We start from the raw sequence: 14,469 nt of genomic DNA, 5'->3' as shown, positions 1-14,469 counted from the left end.
ACGCTCCTCATCCAAGAAGACCTGGAGAACCGCAGCCGCCGCAGCAATGTGCGTATAAAAGGCATCCCAGAATCGTGGGCGGCAGAGGCAATACCGAAAGTGCTGAAGGAAATCTTCTCCTCACTAGTGGGTACAGATAGAGCGGCCACTATGGCAATCGAGAGAGCACATAGGGCGCTGAGACCACAACCTGCAGCCTCTGACCCACCGAGGGATATCATATGTAAATTTCTGGCCTTCCCGGATGCCGCCGCCATCCTAGAAGCAGCAAGGAATAGCAGAAACTTGAAATACGCCGATGCGGACATACAGATCTTTCAGGACTTGTCCCCCACAACATTAGCTAAGAGACGCCTACTACGTCCCCTATTGGACATCTTGAGGTCCAAGAATATCAGGTATGCGTGGTTGTTCCCCTTCGGGCAGGGAATAACGTACAAGGGCAAGAGACACAACATCCGCACACCTGAGGACCTTCAGATGTGCTGGCAACATTTGGACTTAGAACCCATTGATCTCCCTAACTGGTTGCCGCTCCCGGAATTCCCCAGCATGCCCAAATTAGCATTACCTGACACGTGGAGCCTAGTGGGACAAGCAAAATCCCCAAAGAACAAACAAAAGAAAAGAACCAAAGAAGATGGGGAAAACGGCGACACCTGAAGGAACAACTAGGTCCTCAAGGTGGACTTTGAACCCCAGCTTAAAAGGATGAGTGAGGGGAGAAGACCCCTCACCTAGCATTATGCAGTTAACCCCCCCCCCCCCCCCCCCACTGTTGGTTTGTCCAGTTCAGCATTCAGGGCAACATAAAGTTTGACAGAAGCTTAGGCTCGCTACGGGTCTAACCATTCCACTTGCACCTGAAGAAGGAACTTGAAACGTTACCCATCAAGGATCAGGATGCCTGGGCGCCTCAACCCGATCAGGCAGAGAGAAGTTTAAAGAGGACTTTATAATAAAAGCACCTCTCCAAGTTTTTTACGGACGTAGCCTAGAGTTTACCGCATACGTCCGTGCCCTCGCTAGAGGGTGTTTGTTGCTATACTTCCGACCGTAAAGTATACTAGTTATATTTACTTTCTACACCTTCCTATTCCCTTCTTCCCTTTCCAAGTCCCTTTTTCGCCTACCTGCTCTTCCTCCCAGTCTCTTTCCCAGAGCAGCTTATTTCATCACTCCCCATTGAAACGAAAACGCTAAATCTCCACCTAAATTGAGCCAAGATAACAAAGGGTTAGAACGACTTGATAGGAGAGTATAGAAACAATATCATTAACGTATTTTATTGCTATAACCTCTGTATCTCTTGAGCAGGATTCGAGACTTCCTTCGGCTGTCACGTCCGACTTGGAACGCAATGTCCACAGAAGCACTTCGCATCACGTCCTTCAATGTCCGGGGCCTCAACACGCCACAGAAGAGATTCAACATAGCACAGCTTGTGAAAAGGTACAACACCAAAATCCTCCTTCTACAGGAGACACATTTTAAGGGGGGAAAATGCATTGCCTTGCCAGGTAAGGCATTCTCCCAGGCCTTCCACAGTTCACATCCTCACTCCGCTTCCAAGGGTGTCTCCACACTATTCCACAGATCCATTAACTTTGTCCATACAGGGGAATACTCAGACGAAATGGGGAGGGTCCTCCTACTAAAAGGCACAATTAATAACGTAAAAATAACCATCGCCAACATGTACGCCCCGAACGTCAACCAAACCGAGTGGTTAATCAAACAGATTAAAATATTAAAGGAGTTCGCAGAGGGGTATATAATAGCCGGGGGAGACTGGAACGTAACTCTGAACCCTATCCTAGACTCATCAAGAGGAAAATCCCAGGTCTCGCGGGGGTGCCTAAACAAATTGAACAAAGCATTACTAGAATTGGGCACCGTAGACGCATGGCGAATGCTAAACCCCTCCTCGAAGGACTTCACATTTTATTCACAAATCCATCTATCCTATCAGAGGTTAGACTATGTTTTTATCTCCTCGAGCCTCCTGACAAAAGTAGTAAAAACAAATATCGATATAATATCAATCTCAGACCACGCCCCCCACACACGTAGATGTTAAAATAGGCTCGGAAGGGCCCGGGGAATGGAGATGGCGATTAAATGAGTCTTTGCTGGACTCGGAGACGGAGAGAGCCAAACTAACTGAATTAATAGAAGAATACTTCCACGTGAACACTACTGAGGATATGGAATATCCCGTGGGGTGGGAGGCTCATAAAGCCGTCATGAGGGGGGCCCTCATATCACTGGGATCCAGACTGAAAAAACTTCAACAGAGGGAGATTGATAGCCTATTATCGCAGATAGCAAAATTGGAGCAAACATCAAAATTGTCACATACCATAAAGGTACAGGAGGAACTGACTTCCAAGAGACGAGACCTTAAACGTCTATTGGAGGTAAGGTTCAACAAGAGACACCTCTTCCTGAAGCAGACTGTGTATTTTCATGGAAATAAGGGGAGCAGGTTTATGACAGCCATGCTCAAAAAATCAAGGTCACGGAATTTCATTAGCTCGGTCAAAAACCAAACAGGAACCAAGGTTACCTCATCCCAGGAAATAGCTAAAGCTTTCCAACACTTTCATTCGCAACTATACAATCTAAGAGGAGGGGAAGGAGCGACCCAGCAAGGGGCCCTCAAAAAGAGAATTGATCTATTCTTGAGCACAGTCAAATTACCAAAATTAGGGGATGAGGTCTCACAGACCCTGCTGTCCCAAGCGACAGATCAGGAAGTTGAAGATTTAATCACTTCGAGTCCGTCGGGTAAATCCCCAGGGCCTGATGGCCTATCATCGGCTTATTACAAAACCTTCAAAACATCACTAGCCCCAAGACTAAAAGAACTATTTAACTCCCTACTACAAGGAAGTAGATTACCCACACAAGCACAGGAAGCCCACATAATACTCATCCATAAGGACAACAAGGATCCAGAAGCATGCGCTAGTTACAGACCCATTTCTTTAATTAATTTGGACGTAAAACTGTGGGCCAAATTTTTATCTAAGAGAATGGAGGACCTTATCCCTTCTCTGATAAATAGGGAGCAGACAGGTTTCATTAGAGGCAGGGAAGGAAAAGAAAACTGCTACAGACTGCTTCATGCGGTCAGATACGCACAATCAAAAAAGATCCCAATGTTATTGATAGGAACAGACGCTGAAAAAGCGTTCGACCGAGTCAACTGGTTGTATATGAAGATCGCTCTAGAGAAATTTAATTTCCCCCCAGCATTCATATCTGCAATATTTGCATTATATAGTAACCCGCATGCAAGATTGAGTATTAACAATACCCTCTCCCCCACCTTTGACATTCGGAATGGCACCCGCCAAGGGTGTCCACTTTCCGCGACGCTGTTCGTGCTAGCTTTGGAACCCCTTCTACAAAAAGTGAGATCTCACCCAGGAATAAAAGGGATCTCTGTCGGGCCGCACTCGCTCCAGCTGGCCGCGTTTGCGGACGATATTATGTTCCTGCTCACGGAACCGGAAAAAGGGATCTCGAACCTAATATCACTTTTAGAGAAATTTGGAGAAATCTCAGATTTTAAGGTCAACTACTCCAAATCCAACATACTAAACGTCTCAGTCCCAAAGGCCAGCAGTGAATCATTAAAAGCTAATACACCATTCGTGTGGTCCGAATCCTCCATAGATTACCTAGGCATAAAGATTACTAAAAAAGCCGAAAACCTCTTCGCCGTGAACTTTCAACCACTCCTCATACAGGTCAAGAATCTGCTCCGCTCATTTGATATTCCATATATCTCTTGGTTTGGTAGAAAAAATATCATAAAATCTTATGTTATGCCAACCATTACCTACAAAATACGCATGCTCCCTATCCATATACCCAATGTATTTTTCAAAAACATACGCATGACATTCTCCAGCTACGTATGGAAACAGAAAAGACCCCGCTTAGCCCATAACACGCTGATCAAGAGGAGATGGGAGGGGGGGATTGACATGCCATGCGTTTACGAGGTATATAGAGCCTCACAGCTGAGCTACTGGCTGGAGCTGGTGAGCCCCGTAAGAGACCCAATGCTGCAACAATTAGCAGGGAGCACATACGGAGAGACCCTGATAGAAGATCTCTGGCTCCCAAGAAGGACCCAATATAATTCCAAGAATTTCCACCCTTTGCTGAAGGGCCCCTGTGAGGCCTGGGATAAACTGAAAAACACACTAGCCCCAGACCCATCCCCAGTGGCCCCAATAGGAACCCTATGCAAACTAATGAACATCCCCACAGACCCTGTGACTAGAGGGATTTGGAAGCGTTTGCCGGAGCTAAGAGTGGGGGACATCCAGGTACTAGCACACAAAGAAGCTGGTGAAATCCTACAAACACTATGCCCGGATGTCCAACTCCCATTTCTACAGAAAGCACACGTGATAAAGACTCTAGAGAACTTTCTTAAGTCTTACAAATCAACTAGACCAACAACTACATTTGAAAAAGCAATAGAAAAGGGATTCCCGCGCCATAAAATAATCTCACACATCCACAGGAAATTTATCTCAGCATCAACAACCTCTAGACCAGGTTTTATTAACTCATGGGAGAAGGAGCTGAACGTATCCCTATCAGAAGCAGAGGTAAAACTCACCCTTAAGCTATCCTTCGGCCTCTCTCCGTGTGTCCTTCTTCAAGAGGGACATTACAAACTACCATCGAGGTGGTACAAAACCCCTCAATGGCTACACGCATACAAATTAGCGCCCCACGACAGGTGCTGGAGGTGTGACATCACGACGGGATCCTTTCGACATATCTGGTGGGACTGCACAAAACTACTTACCTTCTGGAGAAAGGTGGAGAATACACTGAGGACTATAAAACCGGGTTTGGTCCTAACAGCAGAAAAAGTTTTCCTGTGGAAAACATCTGCGGATTTCCATCCGCTCAAAGACAGATTAATTGCAATTCTTATTGACGCAGCGAAAGCACTGATTCCTTTAATGTGGCTACAAAAATCTCCTCCCTCAATCGCACAGTGGAAAGAGAAGGTTGACTTAATTTGCAACCTAGAGGAACTCTCCAGCTGGAAAAGCGGGAGGCGGGACGTTTTTGTGGAAATGTGGACACCCTGGAAGCGGATACCTTAAAAAGAAGCATTCAAACATAACATAACGAATACGCTATCAGAAAGCCCAACGGGTCATAAAGATAGGAAAGAGGGTAGAGACCCCACCTCTTCACATGTGGTTGCCGAACACGGAGATGCCCCGGACAGAGGATGGACGGACGAAGTGGATATTAATCATACCAAGCAGGTCGGATGGGAGAGCCCCGGGAACCCTTTGAAACAAACAAAGAGACTGGAGATGGAAGATAGAAGGTAGGAGCATTTACCCCCCCCCCCTCCCTTCCCCCACCCCAACCCCTCGCCCTGTGAGTTTCCCTTACCCCCACCCCTGTTCTTTATTTACAAATGTTTAGAACACTATTGTTTCGCAGATATAGATGTGTTAATAGAGGTTCAGACATACTGACTTATAGTCGTACAATAGTGGATGGCAAAGGCGAGATTTTGATGTATTCCATTCCATTGAAGTTCGTCATATTAATGTGCTACTATGTCTAGACCCTCTGGGTTTAATGTTGGAAAAAATATAAAACTCAATAAAGATTGATTTATAAAAAAATAAAAATCTGTTTATATCTTTATATATATGTATGTAGAATAGTCATTTACCACATTAGCAATGTATAGAGTGCATTTGTTTAAAGTTAGGACTAGTTTAAAGTTATCTTCATTGAAAAGTTCAGTGCTTTTCCTTCAAAAATAAGGACATTTCAATGTGACCCCAAACTTTTGAACGGTAGTGTATATATATATTATACATATGTATCCATCTTTATATAGCTTAAATAGTTTTCGTTTTTAGAACAAAATTATTATGAAGAATAACGGTCATTATTCTTGAAATATAGTTATATATAAAAACATTTTGAGGAAAAGGAGAAATATATCGTTTGAGATTTTTTACAAAAATAATCAAAAAAATAATTCAAATTTTTTTTTTTTACATAAATCCTATTTTATAGGAGACATTAGCAAGTTATTTTTTTAATGAGAAAAAAATATATATATGTTTATTATTCTTATTTTTCTATAGTTTAATGAGCGTTTTGATATTGATGAGGTGGATTGATACAGATGGAGTTACCATATGTTATATGTTAAATATGGCTTAATTGCAGATGGTTTTAGGAAGTGCGAGTGGAACGCATTATGCATTCCACATGTAGAGAATCCTAGTCATGTGATCATGGACACATGACTAGGTCACATGATCGGATCACCTCCCTAGGGAGGACGGACATTCTGATGGCGTCCGCTGCGACTACCACACGGGTCAGTTTTAGGACTGTGTTATATTTTGTGTGTATATAAGACAGATTTTTGTTAATGTGTTTGTATATGTTGCTGAAACGCGTAGCAAAATAAATAGTATTGGTAATTTACGGACCTGTGGTCTTCATCTTTTGGTTTAACCCTTGGAGCGCGGGGAAGATTTTTGCTTCTTTTGTGGTGATTTTTGAACTCGTGGTACAGTGTTTAACAGTGTTTATTAATGCACCCCATCATTGTGATGGGTAAGGAGGTGCGTTAAAAAACGTGAAGCCACAAATATAGAACAGACAGCTTTTGAGAATCATAACATTAAAAAACGTGCGTTCCAGCTCAGGTCTGAGTAACCCCATTAAAATCAACCAGAGCGATCTACCGCAGTTAATATGGTGCTCAGGACGCTGCACTGTTAGCGGTAAAAAGCGGTCTGTGTGTCTGAGAGTGGCCTACGGGGCTACAAACAAATTGTCATATAGTGTAAGAAATGAGTCATGTTTGGAATGATTACACCAAGGGGCAGATCATGTATGGAAATTTGTTTTGCAGCTGTATGCAGCATGGTTTAGGTATGGGTACTGGGGTGGGGCAGAGCTGAACTTTTTGCATCCAGGCCCCTGGGCCTTTAATTACGCCCCTGGTCTGTAGTGATATTAATCAATGTCTCTCAATATACAGGATTACACAGTAGTGAAGAAGACCTCTAGTGATGGCTGTTGGGCCCCCATATGTGATGGATGGGGAAGACCCCTGAGCCCAATCACAAGGCCCCCACCTCACCCCCTGATACATGAGGACATCAATGTACAGAAGATTCTAGAACTCACCAAGAAGATGATTGAGCTGCTGACTGGAGAGGTGATGGTGCAGGGAATGCTGGGACATTATACAGTAACAGCACTGGAGGCTTCTGGGTGATGACTGTATATTGTGTTGTCAGGTTCCTATAAGGTGTCAGGATGTCGCTGTCTATTTCTCCATGGAGGAGTGGGAGTATTTAGAAGGACACAAGGATCTGTACAAGGAGGCCATGATGGAGGACCACCAGCCGCTCCCATCACCAGGTAATAGACGGGACTAAATACACGGGGACTTTATTATCTGTATGTAAAGAATGACTTCAGTGTCTGTCTGTGTTTCCTCCAGTTCCATCCAGTAAGAGAAGCCCACCAGAGATATGTCCCCGTCCTCTTCTTCCACAGGACCATCAGGTAGATGGAGATGTCCCTCTAAACTGTAGAAGGCTGTGAAGCTCTTGTCTTCAGTCTTATTAGATGTCTTCTCCTTGTCTGATGAGGCCGGTGGAGATGGCAGGATTACCGCTGACCAGAGACATTACATGTTGTCTGGATCTTCTCCCAGTTTTCTGGCGGTGGAGACTGCTGGTGGGAATAAGGAGCCAACAGGTTGGATTTATATCTATCTGCTCCTTCATTTCCCCCGAGACAAACAGTGGATGTATCTGGTAGACGCTGATCTCCACTGAGACAACGTGCAGCGTGTCTAGCCATGCCAGATATACATGTGTATGAGGTTCCTGGGGGGTCATTGACCCGTCATCTAATATCTATGTCCGGCTTCTAGACCTGCAGCTATGTGGCTCAGATAACTACTCCAGTCAGGTCATTTGGAGTTTTCATGATGATTAATGATCATTTCACACGACTTCTCCAACCGTCTGCTGACTTTTACAATATTTGTCTCACAGCTTTTGGATCAGGATGAAGATCTGACTGATATTAATACTACAGAGACAATTGTGATGGTCAAAGAGGAGTTTGAAGAGGAGATTCCTACAGGTAACCGCCCAGGTGAGTAGTAACCACTAAATACAGCAGAGAGGAGTCACCGATTCTCCTCGGTCAGCGGCTGCAGATAGTTCTGTAGATTCATAAGCTCTGGGATCTGTCAGTTTCCGCTGGATGTTCCCCAATTCATCCAAAGTACAAACTAAATGTGGATGACATGTGATACCGTTCTAGGCGCTAACACATGATGGGCATCTATAATATGGGTGTAATTATGTGCACCACATCATAATAATGACCCGATTATCTTGTGTATTGTATCCATTATTTAGAAGAATAAATGTTTTGAAATAGATGAGTGTAAAATCCATCTGTAGTCCGGATATATAATATATCTATGTGAACGAGGCCGATTCCTTCATTGTTTGCTGTGAGTACTATTGAGAGAAGAATATCTTCCCAATTTTAGAACTAAGTAAACCCTATTACTCTATCTCCTAATGAAATGTTCTCTTGCACATTGGTTGTCATGGAGATGTGGAGAGGGAGGAAGATAACACCTTGGTGTCAGAACATCAAGATCTACTGGTCCTCTCTCTGAGGTCTACTGTTAGATTGTGATCTAATTGCTTATTTCTGTCTAATTGCATTTTGCTATGTGACCTGTAATTTATATAGAAATGTCAATATCATTTTTCTTATGTTCAATAATGGTAAAATCAGCTTTATACTTGACAGGTGATGGTACCAGGAGCTCAGAGGGACGTCTGATATCTGTAGATTTTGAATTGGATGATAATGGTAGACAAGATGCATATGAAGAACCTGCCATTATCCCAAATATACCTTCAGCCCTTCATAGCAAAGATCCATCATCTAGTGCTTTTATACAGGCCCCATCCTCTGATCCATCACAGACTGTTAAGCAGAAGAAAAGTTACAGAAGAGGAGAACATCAAAGAGCTCACACAGGGGAGAAGCCATTTTCATGTTCGGAATGTGGGAAATGCTTTACTACCAAAGAATATCTTGTTATACATCAGAGAATTCACACAGGGGAGAAGCCATTTTCATGTTCGGAATGTGGGAAATGTTTTACTAGCAAATCAAATTTGGTAAAGCATCAGAGAACCCACACAGGAGAGAAGCCGTTTTCATGTTCAGAATGTGGGAATTGTTTTACTAGCAAAGCAAATCTTGTAACACACCAGAAAATTCACACAGGGGAGAAGCCATTTTCATGTTCAGAATGTGGGAAATGTTTTACTAGCAAAGCATATCTTGTAACACACCAGAAAATTCACAGAGGGGAGAAGCCATTTTCATGTTCAGAATGTGGCAAATGTTTTATTCATAAAGCATATCTTGTTGCACATCAGAGAACTCACACAGGAGAAACGCCATTTTTATGTTCAGAATGTGGGAAATATTTTACTAGCAAATCAAATCTTGTAACGCACCAGAAAATTCACACAGGGGAGAAGCCATTTTCATGTTCAGATTGTGGCAAAGGTTTTACTAGCAAATCAAATCTTGTAACACACCAGAAAATTCACACAGGGGAGAAGCCATTTTCATGTTCAGATTGTGGCAAAGGTTTTGCTCATAAAGCAAATCTGGTTATACATCAGAGAAGTCACACAGGGGAGAAGCCATTTTCATGTTCAGAATGTGGGAAATGCTTTACTACCAAAGAATATCTTGTTATACATCAGAGAATTCACACAGGGGAGAAGCCATTTTCTTGCTCAGAATGTGGCAAATGTTTTACTAGCAAATCAAATCTTGTAACACACCAGACAATTCACACAGGAGAGAAGCCATTTTCATGTTCAGATTATGGCAAAGGTTTTGCTAGCAACGCAAATCTGGTTATACATCAGAGAAGTCACACAGGAGAAAAGCCATTTTCATGTTCAGAATGTGGGAAATGCTTTACTACCAAAGAATATCTTGTTATACATCAGAGAATTCACACAGGGGAGAAGCCATTTTCTTGCTCAGAATGTGGCAAATATTTTACTAGCAAATCAAATTTTGTAAAGCACCAGAGAATTCACACAGGGCAGAAGCCATTTTCATGTTCAGAATGTGACAAATGTTTTACTAGCAAAGCAAATCTTGTAACACACCAGAAAATTCACACAGGGGAGAAGCCATTTTCATGTTCAGAATGTGGGAAATGTTTTACTAGCAAAGCATATCTTGTAACACACCAGAAAATTCACACAGGGGAGCAGCCATTTTCATGTTCAGAATGTGGCAAATGTTTTACTAGCAAATCAAATCTTGTAACACACCAGAAAATTCACACAGGGGAGAAGCCATTTACATGTTCAGAATGTGGCAAATGTTTTACTAGCAAAGCATATCTTGTAACACACCAGAAAATTCACACAGGGGAGCAGCCATTTTCATGTTCAGAATGTGGCAAATGTGTTACTAGCAAAGCATATCTTGTAACACACCAGAAAATTCACACAGGGGAGAAGCCATTTTCTTGCTCAGAATGTGGCAAATGTTTTACTAGCAAATCAAATCTTGTAACACACCAGAAAATTCACACAGGGGAGAAGCCATTTTCATGTTCAGAATGTGGGAAATGTTTTACTAGCAAAGCATATCTTGTAACGCACCAGAAAATTCACACAGGGGAGAAGCCATTTTCATGTTCAGAATGTGGCAAATGTTTTACTAGCAAAGCATATCTTGTAACACACCAGAAAATTCACACAGGGGAGAAGCCATTTTCATGTTCAGAATGTGGGAAATGTTTTACTAGCAAAGCATATCTTGTAACACACCAGAAAATTCACACAGGGGAGAAGCCATTTTCATGTTCAGATTATGGCAAAGGTTTTGCTAGCAACGCAAATCTGCTTATACATCAGAGAAGTCACACAGGAGAAAAGCCATTTTCATGTTCAGAATGTGGGAAATGTTTTACTCTGAAATCAAATCTTGTTAAACATCAAAAAGATCACACAGAAGAGAAGGCTTATTGATGTTCACTAGGAAATCACGAGTTTTTAAATATCCAAGTACTCACACAGAAAAGTGACTATTTTTTTGTTAAACTCCTCTGATTAGCAAATGCTCCAAAACAAGCAAAAACTGCTACGATTGGATGTTAACTAAAGGTCATTAAGGACTTTTTTAGATCTGCTGTAAACAGTGCCTTTTTTTACAACCGCAACAGGGCGAAGGTTTAGAACTTCTTATTCTGGCTTTTTTCTAATAGCTATTTTACTAAGGCAGCTGCACACGACCATATTTCCGCGCAAAACGCATAGCATACAGTCCATTGATTTCAATGGGTTCATTCTTGGGCCCCTTTCACGTGACCCAGAAAATCGTGCGATTTTTGTGCGGTGTGAGATGCACAAATCTGGCATGCATATGAACGCAATTGTTTTGAATGGGGTCATTTACATGAGTGATTTTTTTTACATCAGGGAAGTCATACAGGAGAAAAGTGTTTTTCATGTTCAGATTGTAGGAAATATTTTTACTATCAAATCTTGTTACGCCCCTGCGTGTGGACACTGCATGTGGTACGCAGGAGAAATAAATTGAACATGCTCTATTTCTCCACATATCATATGTGGCCCTTAAAGGGCTGTTCGTATGCAGGCATTGCGAAGGGGCAGCAATTCCCCGCAGAGTGGGGGAATTTGAAAAAACATAAACCACACTGCTACTCAGTCCCGAACAGCAGAACGAAAGGTCTGCGATTAGGGATGAGCGAGTATACTCGCTAAGGCACTACTCGCTCGAGTAATGTGCCTTAGCCGAGTATCTCCCCGCTCGTCCCTAAAGATTCGGGGGCCGCCGCAGCTGACAGGTGAGTTGCAGCGGGGAGCAGGGGAGAGCGGGTGGGAGAGAGAGATCTCCCCTCCATTCCTCCCCGCAGCTCCCCGCCCCGCGCCGGCCCCCGAATCTTTAGGGACGAGCGGGGAGATACTCGGCTAAGGCACATTACTCGAGCGAGTAGTGCCTTAGCGAGTATACTCGCTCATCCCTATCTGCGATGCATACAATGCATGGGATACTCGCAGCGTTACATGCTTACACTCGTGTGAATGAGCCCTAAAGATAGTTTCACATGGGCGAGGGCAATATCGGGCCGTGAATCACCCATGTGAATGCCCAGTGATGTGAGGCGTTTTCATGTGAAACAAACCTCGCATCACTGCAGGGATGAAGGGAATCGCAAAGCTCTGCCATAGCTTTTAACGGGGCGGCGCTGCTGCCGATACGCTTTGATCTGTTTCCTGCAGAGCATCGCATTGCGGTGGTATGCAGGAAAGCATTGCTCATGTGTATGACTCACAACGCACAAATCTGGTGCAGTCTTCTCGGCCGTATCAAACCGGCCTAACGGAGAAACCACGTCATACAAGAGAAAAGGCAAATAGTCTCCAGGGCAAAATGATGGGGATAAAAATAATCGAAAGATTGTTTCCAACTGATCCCTATTTTATTTTTGGCTCCACGACCGTGAGGGATGGTTAGGAGTTCTGTTTATTTAATGGCAACATCTTGGGGTATGATAACTTATATTTTCTACCATTCAGGGCTTATTCATACGTCCGTATATTGGCCTTGTTTTCACGCCCGGCCTATATACGGTGTCTCTATCTGCAGGGAGAGGAGGCAAGCCGGGCCGGGAGCAGTGCAATAGGAGGGGTGGGGGCGGAGCTAAGTTTCAACCCGCCCCCTCCCATTGGAAATAGTGGCGGAGAATGGGCGGATGCTCAGTGCACTGCTCCTCCCCCTGCAGAAAGAGACACCGTATATCTGCCGGGCGTGAAAACCCGGCCGATATACGGACGTGTAAATAAGCCCTCTGTCTGTGACATAACTAACGAGTAATCTTCATTCTGCAGGTGAGTGCAGTTACTGCAATACCATGTGTTTAGAGTTATATAAAAAATAGGGTGAGGCAAAAGTCAGGACACACCCATTTAACTGGTGTAATAACGAAAAAAGTTTTAATTGGGAGGGAGGCTGCATTTTTTTTATGGAGATGTTTTTATATCTATTTTATCTATATCTATAATGTATTCCTGGGAAAAACTGGGCACTCCACGCCCTCTTTGGATTCTATAGATTTATATGGAGATAAGAAAAATAAATCTGGTTTTTAGAAGGTCTTACAATTAGGTGAATAGGGTCAACTACTCAAGAGCATTTGGCATCTGGTTGCTACTTTCCCTCTTACTTCCTATGGAAGCCGTAAAGGTGGTTTTAATTTTTCACACACTGCTTCTGCATTTTGCCCTACGTTCTCTTAATGACTCGGTGTAATTTGTCATGTGTTCTTCATCTGAGGTTATATTTACCTGATGTTAAGATCTGCCTATAACCAGATGTTTATTATGTCCTGAAACCTATATACTTGTGTACAATAAAAGCATTTCTCATTAAAGATAGTTAGCATTAATATGTTAGAACATTTTTATTTTTCTATCAGTTTAGCTTAGTGCTGGCTTGTTTTTTGGGGGGCAGTATGTATTTTTTTATTGCAAGCATTTTGGGATACATGCAATTTTTTGAACCCTTTATTTTCAGGAAATGCGATATGTACTTTTTAAGCGTTTTTCCTTCACATAGTAAACCAATGTGACGTTTTTTTGTTTTGCTTATTTTTACATTCTATTAAATTTTTTTCAATTTAAAAAAAAAAAACTTTTTAAAAACAACGATGGAGTAAAGATAATAAAGACTCATTCTGTGCAATATGATTTCACATGCAAATAGAGTTCAATATGTATCGAAAAATAAAAAAAGTATGAAAATCTGAACTCAAAGCCTGATATTATTAAATGTGGGGAAAAAAACTAGAAATGGGAGGAGTTATAGGAATATTAGTTTTTCCTCCAATAGAAGGACATTAAGCAGACTCGGGTTAGACGGCCTTTTTACCCCTTAGTGACCAGCCCATAATGTTTCTACATCCTAGTTAAATGGGCTTTTTATCCCCGAGGACGTAAAAACCAGCTTCCTGTGGGAATTAAAACCGCGTGGCCTATGGACATGACAGCTCCATGCTGTCAGTGCCAAGAGGTAGATAACAACATGGAGCTGTCATGGGGGGCCTTGGGGAGTCTCCCACCCTCCGGCAATGCAATCGGCGCAAAGATTCAGCTGCCCTCATGGATTGAATCTATGGGGCAGCTGAGATTACTCACCCTGGTCTTCCATGCCATCCTGTGGTGATTTGGTCCTCCAGCACCTGACGCCGCTTTCTCTGCATGTGTGACAGGCATCATATGTCAGCCGCATGCACAGAAGGCCATAAGCCTTGGCAAATTGGAAATCTCCTGG

At 42.9% G+C, this 14,469-nt stretch overlaps 2 protein-coding genes across 2 annotated transcripts in view; both read left to right on the top strand.

Annotated features, from left to right (window-relative positions):
* The window catches only part of LOC136629216 (oocyte zinc finger protein XlCOF29-like), a 52,300-nt gene extending 44,949 nt beyond the window's left edge, over positions 1-7,351 (top strand). Inside the window, exon 3 of the mRNA XM_066605396.1 lies at positions 7,070-7,351. Coding sequence (XP_066461493.1) covers positions 7,070-7,309 — 240 coding nt within the window. The 3' untranslated portion in view covers positions 7,310-7,351. The remainder of the gene's footprint in view (positions 1-7,069) is intronic.
* Positions 7,292-11,907, top strand: LOC136629125 (zinc finger protein 585A-like). Its single transcript, XM_066605261.1, has 4 exons — positions 7,292-7,455; positions 7,538-7,602; positions 8,100-8,202; positions 8,878-11,907. Exons 1-4 carry the CDS (start codon positions 7,371-7,373, stop codon positions 11,142-11,144), a joined length of 2,520 nt encoding a protein of 839 aa, XP_066461358.1. The 5' UTR covers positions 7,292-7,370; the 3' UTR covers positions 11,145-11,907.
* The last annotated feature ends 2,562 nt before the right edge of the window (positions 11,908-14,469 follow it).

The sequence above is a fragment of the Eleutherodactylus coqui genome, chromosome 5 (genome assembly GCF_035609145.1).
Source record: "Eleutherodactylus coqui strain aEleCoq1 chromosome 5, aEleCoq1.hap1, whole genome shotgun sequence".
Lineage (NCBI taxonomy): Eukaryota > Metazoa > Chordata > Amphibia > Anura > Eleutherodactylidae > Eleutherodactylus > Eleutherodactylus coqui.
This window is presented reverse-complemented; position numbering and strand designations above follow the sequence as displayed.